At 44.0% G+C, this 10,520-nt stretch overlaps 1 protein-coding gene across 1 annotated transcript; it reads left to right on the plus strand.

The window, feature by feature from the left end:
* Nucleotides 1–6,285: 6,285 nt before the first annotated feature.
* POP4 (POP4 homolog, ribonuclease P/MRP subunit) lies at nucleotides 6,286–9,469 on the plus strand. Its single transcript, XM_059824996.1, has 7 exons — nucleotides 6,286–6,295; nucleotides 6,375–6,427; nucleotides 6,909–7,132; nucleotides 7,782–7,859; nucleotides 8,074–8,135; nucleotides 8,487–8,588; nucleotides 9,095–9,469. The coding sequence occupies exons 1-7, from the start codon at nucleotides 6,289–6,291 to the stop codon at nucleotides 9,229–9,231; spliced, it is 663 nt and encodes a 220-aa protein (XP_059680979.1). The 5' UTR covers nucleotides 6,286–6,288; the 3' UTR covers nucleotides 9,232–9,469.
* The last annotated feature ends 1,051 nt before the right edge of the window (nucleotides 9,470–10,520 follow it).

Consider the following 10,520-nt stretch of genomic DNA (forward strand, 5'->3'; position numbering starts at 1 on the left):
CCAAGCAGTTTCTGGGAAATGCAGAAAAAGGATGCATCAGTGAAGCATAAGTAATTTTAATGTAAGCCTTGTGCAAAAAGGGCCTCTTCCTTCCTGTCACCTTAGTCCTAGCAAAAACTTCGTCTCACTCCAGAGCCCTGAGGCTGACTTACACACAGCATATGTAAAACTCTTGTTTATGTTCAGGAGCTCACTGTGTGTGGTCCTTGAGCGTGTGGGTGGCCTGGCAGTGCCAGGAGGTTTGGAGGGGACCAGAGGAAGCGCCCTGGCTGACAGGGCTGACAAATACTGCCAGCAGCCACAGTACTGCAGCATGAAGCTATTCAAGGTATCATTTTTCTATTGCACTCTATTACAAACAGTAACATGCAGTATGCAGTAACATATTTTTGGCCAAAACTTACTTCCCATGGGTAAAGTGCCAAGTTAAGACAACCAAACCATGTCACACAGGCTTGCAGAATTTGACAATCCTTTTCTAGAAAAAAGTCTAAACATTTTTTGATGAAAACATCATTTATTTTTGAGCCTAAAACCTTTTTATTGGTGTTTTTAAAAAAATTTAATGGATTATGTTAATTTTATGTAGTTTAACCAAAACCAAATGAAATATGTTAAACCATTCGATCTGCTGCAACTCCAATAACTATTATTACTTTATAATATTTAATACTCATTTTGCATCAGACATCCCTATCACGTATAAGCCAAAGTTAATTATGTTTTAAAATAAAATATTCAACAAGATCTAAATGAGACTCAAAGAACAGCAAAAGTAATGACTGTAAGACAGACTGTCATGGAATAATACATGAATGCAGAATGCTGGTATTAATTAGTAAATACAAGCTGTTCAGGAGCAGCAGCGGCGTCTGTCATCCTGATGTGTGTTTGGATCATACCTGATCCCATCATGCAGAGAAACCAAACGTCAGCTGCCAAAGCCTCAGCTTACTGACTCCTCGTTACTGTTTTGAGGAGCAAGCGTTGCTTTTTTAGCGTTACTCTGCGAGGCAGGGCTGGGTAGTTCTAGTGCACAGTAGTTTTAGGGTCACTCATATTTTTAATATTTTAAGGACATTGCTTCTTATTTTGCTATAAAAATACACTGGTGTTTTAAAAAGTGGCCTCCTTAACTTGTGGGGAAATTGAATGCCTTCAAAATCCTCTTTCCACGCATAATTTTACTGTGATGCAGAAGAGGTTGGTGTATGGGAGAACTGGAGTCCTGTGTGCTAAAAAAAAGCAGCAAACAGGCAAAGTTCTTCCACAAGAGGAAACAATTTTTAAATTTAGACTTGAAACAGTTAGTTGAATTACAATGACAGGTAGAGATACGTACAGAGAATCCCCAGCAAGTAGTACTCAGAAGTCCGTCCCCCACTCTATCGAGGCCCCAGGGGCTGCCCGTGGCCGGGCTGCAGAGGTGCTGGCAGCCACCCCGCTCTCGGGCTGCCCTCTACCACGAGCGGCCCCAGTGAGAAGGCCTGAGCTCCTTCAACCAGCCTTCAAAAAAAGCCTGCTTGTTCCTTTGTTTTTGTTTTAAAACCTGGCTTTTAAATCATTGAAATTTTCTGAAAGCATTTTGGGATTATTACTTGCCTTTGGATTTCTGTGCCACTAAGATGTATTTGGGTTATGTTTCCAAGCGCTTTCTTGTTTTCTTCACACACAGAAAAGCCAGTCTTTTATTCACCTTGAAGTGGTATCTGCAATTTCAGATGACAAGGAGCCAGGACTGTAAGGAAATAATGAACCTCCAGCTGGGAAGAGTAGTTGATCAGCTGCGGGGGGGAGGCACATCTCATCCTAATCCATGAGTTAAAGACGAGCTGATAAAGCAGAAAAACTTACGGAAAAATATATGGAAAAGAAACATTTGTGGGATACAGGGTACATCAAAAGACGACGCTCACTAAGCAACCACGGCCACGTAAAATCGGTCAACCAAACCCATAATAAAAGAGTTTGGGTTCCCACACACAAAACTTACAAACTTGCCTCTAGCAAACCTACACCAACATGAAATGAAAACTCAAGCTACTAACATCAACTACTCCGTCTACCCACCTGGCTGAACGGCAGTTCTTGCCCTGCTCGCTCACTGCTACCCCCCAGACACAACCCTTTCCTAGACCGGTTTCTCCAGGGAACCGTGAGTACCAAATCCCTGGAAATGTACCACGCATGGGACACCAGCACCGCCCTGACGCTGCACAGCCAGAGCTGGGAGGAGGACGAGTGTGCAGGGTACACTCAGCCAAGTTGCCCTAAAAATGCTGGCATAGAGCGGCCCTGCGCTCCCTGCCAGCCCGAGAGGAGATGTTGGCAGCAGGAGGAAAAGGCAACTGTGGAGGGGCAGCGAGACGCAGGCAGGAGGTGGCAGGACAGCCGCCGGACTTAGACAGGTTGGCTGCACGCTGCTGCAGCACAGCCATGGGAGAGGGGGTGGAAATTGTGTTAGCAGCTTGATATTTGGATAGAGGAAATCAGATCAGAGGGGTTTAAATGGAAATTATTTTCACCAGTACAGTCATCCCTAGGAACCAAATCCAGCTGCTAATACAATTTGGCCAAGAGGAATAAACTATATCGATCTTGAGAGCGCAAATGAGAGAGTCCTTCTAGAGAATTATGGTATTTATTTCTCATATCAGTGACAACCAGCAAAAATGTAACAGTGATTATAGCCCAGTCACTTTTTACAGACATCAGTTAACTGCACATACTTCTGCTCATCTCTCGCTTCAGTTCATAATTACTCTCTTTTTTAAAAAAAACCACTGATCTTCAATTCTTGTGTCACACAAATATCTTTAATTACTGTCTTGGGTCATCCTGCATCTCAAGCTATAGCGTTCTGTGACTGTCAATATAAAGCTCTTTCTCTAATTGCTCCCACATTCACTCAGCTTCCCGCAGGACACTGCTGTTACCCAGCCTGGCCTGCACACGGTTTTTTCCCCATCGCTGTAATACAACAGTACCTACAGGTACAGCAATATGGCCCCCTAGTGCACACGGTTAGATTGCTTCAATGTTGGGGTTTTGCATAGGGTTTTTTATTATTATTTTCAGAGAGCAATAAATAAAGCCATACATAGATTTAACAGAATAAGAAATGCCAATGTTGGCACCTATAACTTGATATTAATAATACATATTAGGGATTTATATCACTATAAACCTATTCCAAGGTTATTTACTTGAAGTAAAAAGCTTCAAAAGTCTAAGACACTAAGGCAGAGCAGATGATGCTGCACATTCAGAAACATGCATTATAATTGTTTTGTTTGCATATTTCCACTTCATTTTATATTCACATTTTACCCATCTTTCCTCATTTCTCTGAGCCTTCTCTTTCTTAACTACAAACTGTCTTTGCATATTCTCTGGTTTCTCAGTTTCTTTGCCTATTCTTTTTCATGTTTATTTGATGGAGTCTCGACTCCTGATGTGGAGCCTTCTTGCTGGGACACACACTAACGCGCTGATCTCGCTCCCTCAGACATTATATCTGAAGATAAACTGGGAAATGAAGATGTAGAGCTGTTGGAAGAGACTGGCTTCCCCAGGCACCAGTTTAGCCTGGATCATTGGATTTACAACACCAGCACCGCCAACACTGATTTGACTATTAATCCCTGAAGTGCCCTAGGAATTGCAGCATAAATCCAGTGAAGGAGCACTCATATGGCCCTAAAGACCCATAGTGCTTATCCTGGTACTCCATTCATGAAAACTGATCTTTTCTTAGTAGCAATGACAACTCAAGGAGTCCATGCTTTGTAAAACCAAGAGATCTGCTTGCTGTGGCAATGTACTTAACTGCCAGGAGGTCTGTGATACAAACTAATCGGTGCTCACACCTAATACTCTGCAGAGACTGGCCCTTTTTTCTTTACACACATACAGAAATCTCTACAATTTCACTCCCTGTTAAGGATCACTTTAGTGCCTTTGTGCTCCACAGCACTACTCAAAAAATCACCGTGTTTCCTATACCCTCTCTCAGTAACTTGCTCCCTAAGTATCCTTTACCAAGCAGTGCTTAATTATCTAAGCCAATATCCCCCCGTGACAAGAATATAAACCTCTTCTGTTTTTGGAGAACCATCAGGTCTGAGCAGAGGGCAGCATGACTTGGGACTAGGCTGGCAAGGAAAAGGAATTGGCTGCTCTGGTTTCAAAGTACCTCGATGCTGTACAGCGAGCAGGACTTTGTCCTGTCCTAGAAGAGAGGCAGCAACATATCAGAGGAGGTAAACCCCACAGCGAGCAGCATCTTCCTGATTTTTTGACCTTGCTTGCTAGAAACATGGTGACAGATTTTAAACAAAGCTCTCATGCTGGTGGGTGTGCAAGTACAGGCACAGTACGGTAGCATTTGACACACTGTTAGCTACTGGGAACAGCTGAATAGGAGTGTGCAAAAGCTGGGTACCTGCAACGGCTGGAGAGGCCTTGAAGGACAGGCTGGGATTAGGGAAGAAACTCTCTCTCCTACCCAGAGAGGTGGGATGGGAAGAACTTCGGTGGGGGGCAGAGAGGGCCTGTGCCTGCCCATGGCCTGGGGAGCTCGGGCAGCGGCTGGCTCCAGCATCTCATTTGTAAATCATGGGCAGGGGAGATCTGCAGAACAAATGAGGCAACAAAAGGTGGAAGGTGAGGGGGCTGCAGGACAGAAAGGTGGAATTGAATGCCCCAGCATCCCTGGTGGGAGCAACTGCAGGATGAGGGAGAAGAAGTGAGGGTTGACATGTCCAGGCTGCCCATCACGAGTGTCCAGCAATGCTGTTACTATGGGAAGGACACTAACAAACCAATACTCGACCAACAGACTTGTCTACTCCAAGGGTATGTGATCATACTGAAGTGGTGGATGACTAGAGAAAATGAGGTGGCCTGTGTTACAGAAGGTATGATGACAAGATTTTTTTAAAAAAGAAATTTCCCCATGATAGTAACTGAAATATCTGATGCTCAACTTACTCTCCCAAGTCAGAGAATTTGTTAGTATAAAAGAGATAAATAATAGCCAGATTTCATTTTATAAAATTGTTTCTTTGGCTAGAAATAGTGTTAATTTTGCATCCTGTTCTCTGCTGAAATAAACCTGTGACTTGCATAATAACAGTAATGTGACTGTCCAGACACCTAACAGAAGTTAAAGGTATTAAATGGTCCCTATCTGATTTAAACTAAATGGCTAATCTAACAATCTACCCTGGCCACAGCTTCCCCCTTTGTAGAACCTCGTGGTTGCGATAAGCGATGTCACTTCCCTGGTTTACATCCTATTCTTTGCATTTTGATCTTAGCAATGGCTTCCCTCTAAACCAGAGTCAAGCATGGTTTGTGATTTATGAGGGACACCGAGCTTCTTGGGACCCCTGAGTGTGCAGACCCCAGTGCCAGCCATGTTAGGCAATAACCCAGAAATGCTGGTATATGCAGGGAGGCTCCTCTTCCCAGCACACACAGGGGTCTTGGTTACCTCTAGCACTGCAGCCTCTCAAATGTGAGGTTAAGGTTGGGATTTACTACCCTAGTCAGCAGTAGGGGAGATGGTATGTCTTTTGATATGCTGAGTAGTATAAACTCTCCATAAAAGCTTTTTAGCAAGCAGAATCTAACAATTGTCCCCTCTTTTTTTGGCTTGCGTTTGCTGAAAAGGTTTTGACACCCCTTTCCCTTTGTCCCTTATGACTTTGTTGCGCAGAGGTCTGGCAAGGCCGGAGGGAGAAGGCTGGGCTCCCCCTTACCCAGGGCCCCCACACTGCCGACAGCTGCCTACGGACCCACGCAGCTCACCAGGGGAGCCAGGACCGGTGTGTTGGATATGTGGCTTGTGCCAAGGCTAGCTCTGAGTGGGTTTCTTTAAGTTTGGACTCGGCCCGGGTTCAAACAGCGCCCGGGGCCTGAGCTCCGGCTCCCCAGGGCCGGACAGGCCATCCTGGCGCATCCTCACAGGCCTGCATCCAGCCTTGGCACCTCTGAGAGGCCCTGCGGGCTTTAGACGCTCCGGGAACGTCTGTGAGATATTTTTAGCACATAATAATGATAGAAAAAGAACTGTTTGTTGTTTATCGCCTGGAGCTCCTTCCCCATTAAGATAATTTGACTAATAAGGCACAACGGTCACTGACTCCGCCCCCCGGGGGGTTAAAAGGCGGCCAGGCACAGGCGCCGCCTTGCGGCCAGCCCTGGGAGCCGGCTCTCTGCGCAGGCGCACGTCGCCTCCGCTGTCGTCAGCCACCGGCGCCGGAAGCGTCGGCGGCCGCCGCGATGGAGGGTGAGTGCTGGCGGGCGAGGGGGGCCCGCGCCGCGCCGCGGCGGCCCCGCCTGACGCCCTGCCCCGCTCTGCCTTGCAGGGGAGCTGTACCGCCGCCTGTCGCCGGAGGAGACGGGGGAGCTGCGCCTCCAGGTACCGCCGGCCGCCCGAGGAGCCGACGGGACAGCCGGGGGGGTGCCCGGGAGCAGCGCCTCCCGCCCCGGCAGCGTCGTTGTGGGGAGTTACGCGGCGATTTCAGCTCTCTTCTCGCACAGTCCTACAAAACCCTGTTAGAACCACAGGAAGGGGGGTGGGTTTGTTCCCGCGGGCGGCGGCGCCGGCGCTGGTTTCCCCAGTACGCTGCGTTTGGCTTCGGCGTTTGAATGCGCCGTGTCAGCCAATGTTTCCTCCCTGAGGGCGGCTGTCGCCGCTCGGACGTGCGAGGACCGCAGCTGTGGTACGCTTGTACTCGGCATTGACGCAGCGGGGTTCGGCAGGTGGACATCTCCCAGTCACTATTAGTGTTGTGTAATCCCTGTGTGGTTTTGTCAGCTCCATAAAACTACTAGTCAGCAGCAAGTTCTTAATTTAATTGAAATCTAGTATTTTAAAGTATCTTTTAAAATATCTTTAGCCTCAAGGATCAGAAGAGGCCAAAGCGTTTGTAAATGCCTTCCTGAAGCACAGTATGCCGAAAAAGAAAGATGAAGCTATCCAGGATATACTAACTCGGAAAGCTGTAGTTCTTGAGCATTACTCCAAAAAAAAGACAAAGCAAAAAAGAAAGAAAACAAAAGGTTTTACTGCCAAGCAAAGGCGAGAAATGCGTCTCTTTGAAATTGAACCCGAACAGCAAAGGTAAGATCTTAAATATTTTCCTTGTGTAGTAAAAGTGGGAAGTACATCAAAAGTATGTGAAAGCAGCAGCACCTACATGTGTCCTTTAGTATGTAAAGTCAGTCTGAGACTCTGTGGCATTTCACCATGAGAAAACAGTTTTCTTGTCTGTATAGTTGGAAAATACATTTCTGTTTATTACTGGTGCTCTTTCCTTTTGTATAGCTAAATACAACAAGAAATTAAACCCAAATACAATCACCTCTGATTTCACTTTTTAAAGTTAGACTGCCTGTGACTGGAGAGTCAGAATTCTGCATCAGGCTCCTCGAACTAATGCATGTTGAACAAAGCCCCTGCTGTTGCTAACATGAAGTAAGTGGGCAAGTACAGGAGTAGAAATCTCTTCAGTCTTAGACATAGCCCAGTCCTCTAAAACACATCAACGTTTTGGGTTGATAGAGAGGAGCACACTTAGTTTGTACTTTTTTATAAAAGCAAACCTGTTGTTTGGAGTGGGTTACCTCACAGGTTAAGTTTTGTAATCTGCTCTCATAACTTACAAATGTTAGTCTTAACTCGGTTGTAAATATGGATTACTTCATTAATCAACCAATAGGGTTTTTTATAATTAAGTTCTTGTATAATACTTCCTGTTTTTTTACTGCAGATATGCAATCTTTCTACCACTACATGAACTCTGGAAACAGTATGTCAGAGACCTGTGTCATGGACTTAAACCAGATACGTAAGTTGAGATATTTTAAAATTAGTATGGTTGATTTAGTAGATATTTCTAGGTTTACTGAGTTACTGCTTGAAACATCATAGCTACTTGATAAGGATATGTACTATTTCTGTAAGCTTTGGCCCTGATTTCCATGGTTATGGTCACATCTTGTAAACTTAACTTTCCATGTAATTTTCTTTCCCTCTCCTCTGATCCCACCCTCTTCTTCAAGGCAACCACATATGGTTCAGGGCAAACTGCTAAAAGCTGATCTCCATGGAGCTATTGTTACAGGTATTCTATTTGTTTTCTTTTACAAAGTTATCTGAAGTTCAGTAGACACTCTTACATTTCAGGTGCTTATTTTAAAATTCCTTTCAGTATCATTAACTCTAAAATCACATAGCTGAGGTCATATGTTGAGGGATTCTTTCTCTACTTATCAATGCTAATTACTTTTCAATTGCTTTTGAAAGTCATGTTTCTAGTTGTAAAGATTACTGCAGGTTCTAACAGTGATTTCTGTAACTGCATTATTTCAGAATATTGCAAACCAGTTTTTAAAATCATGAGGCAACTGTAGAAGAGCAAATAAACTGCCTGCATCTGAAGTTTTCTAATACATAGATACTTCTGTTCTTTCAGTCACAAAATCAAAGTGCCCCTCCTATGTTGGGATAACAGGAATCATTCTACAGGAATTTAAACATGTCTTCAAAATTATCACTAAAGAGGACAAATTAAAAGGTACATAAGACATTGTTTGCAGTGCTTTTCAAAATCTGAATAATCAGAAATTCCTTAAACACACTATTCATCTTACACCTCTGAGTACATTGTTTTATATCAGTGCTTTCAGTTCTTTGCATAGAGTGGCAGAAGTCAATGTCTTTACTGACCATGTAACAGCCCAATATCTTACCAAAAAAGTATCTCATTAAAAATGAGCAACTAACAAGAAAAGCATTTCCAATGAACCCAGCATGATTATGCATATGGGTCATCCGTCTCATTCATGTTAGATGTTCTCTGCAACGCTTACTGCATCTCCTGAAAGAGGACTAACTTTAGTAATTCAAGTTTAAAATTTAGAAGTTTTGGTTATTTTTCTACTCTTGCTAAAGCGTTAAAAACTCAGTGTGGCAAACCTGAAATCTACGTGTCAGTAATATCCCCTAGTATGTCAGTGTATTTTTATAATAGGGATTTACATTAGTCCACTTCTGTTAATTGCTTTCCTTTTGCATTTTCAGTTGTTCCCAAACTTAACAATGTATTTAGCTTGGAAATTGATGGATTCATTTCCTACATCTATGGAAGCAAGTTCCAGCTTAGAGCAAGTGAGCGATCTGCAAAAAAGTTCAAGTTGAAAGGAACTATTGACCTATGATTTCATGGAAAATCAGAAGTATTAATAGAAATGTCTGCTGTTTTCCTGCAGTTTAAAGACCAGGTTTTTGGGCAGATTGAAAATGGAATAGCTATGTAAAGTATTTCTTCTTACTGAAGAATGACTAGTATCAGTTGTCTTTAAAGCAGTCTTTCAGACTGTTGGAGTCTGTTGCATCTGTTTTGTTATTTGCATGTAACATTGTGGCTTTTATTAAACTTACATGATTTAGTGTTGATTAACTGACTTCTGTTTCAATTCTGTATCACAAATAGTGTGGCCAGCAGGAGTAGGGAGGTGATTGTCCCCCTGTACTCGGCACTGGTGAGGTTGCACCTCAAATCCTGTGTTCAGTTTTGGGCCCCTCACTACAAGAAGGACATTGAGGAGCTGGAGTGTGTCCAGAGAAGGGCAATGAAGCTGGTGAGGGGTCTGGAGCACAAGTCTTGTGAGGAGCGGCTGAGGGAGCTGGGGTTGTTCAGTCTGGAGAACAGGAGGCTGAGGGGAGACCTTATCGCTCTCTACAACTACCTGAAAGAGGGTTGTGGTATGGTGGGTGTTGGTCTCTTCTCCCAAGTGACAGGACAAGAGGAAATGGCCTCAAGTTGCGCCAGGGGAGGTTTAGGCTGGATATTAGGAAAAATTTCTTTACTGAGAGAGTGGTCAAGGACACTGGAACAGGCTGCCCAGGGACGTGGTTGAGTTACCATCCCCAGAGGTGTTAAAAAAATGTGTAGGCATGGCACTGCAGGACATGGTTTAATGGTGAACTTGGCATTGTTAGGTTTACAGTTGGACTTGATGATCTTACAGGTCTTTTCCAACCTAAACAATTCTGTGATTTATAATCACAGATTTGCACAATGAAAATTGTATCTTGTAACTCTGTGATAAATGTTATTGTTGCCTTCTGTATAAATTGGGCTTTATCTGCCTATTATGCTTATGAGACTGCAGGTGATGACAACTGCACTTTTATAATCATTGTTCCTGGGCCAACATCAACATCTTAGTGGATGAGGGACAGGCTGTGGATATAGTCTACCTAGACTTTAATAAAGCCTTTGACACAGTTTCCCACAGCATTCTCCTGGAGAAACTGACTGTTCATGGCTTGGATGGGTGCATTCTTTGCTGGGTAAAAAAAACTGGCTGGATGGCCAGGCCCAAAGAATTGTAGTGAATGGAGTTAAATCCAGCTGGTGGCTGGTCACAAGTGGTGTTCCCCAGGGCTCAGTACTGGGGGTGGTCTTGTTTAATATCTTTACCAAAGATCTGGATGAGGGGAT

Source organism: Gavia stellata, chromosome 15 (genome assembly GCF_030936135.1).
Source record: "Gavia stellata isolate bGavSte3 chromosome 15, bGavSte3.hap2, whole genome shotgun sequence".
Lineage (NCBI taxonomy): Eukaryota > Metazoa > Chordata > Aves > Gaviiformes > Gaviidae > Gavia > Gavia stellata.

Excerpts from the sequence above, each read along its gene's own strand:
- POP4 (XM_059824996.1), top strand. Across the intron at positions 7,133-7,781 it reads ATTGAACCCGAACAGCAAAG|ATATGCAATCTTTCTACCAC; the intron begins GTAAGATCTTAA and ends TTTTTACTGCAG. Across the intron at positions 8,589-9,094 it reads TAAAGAGGACAAATTAAAAG|TTGTTCCCAAACTTAACAAT; the intron begins GTACATAAGACA and ends TTGCATTTTCAG.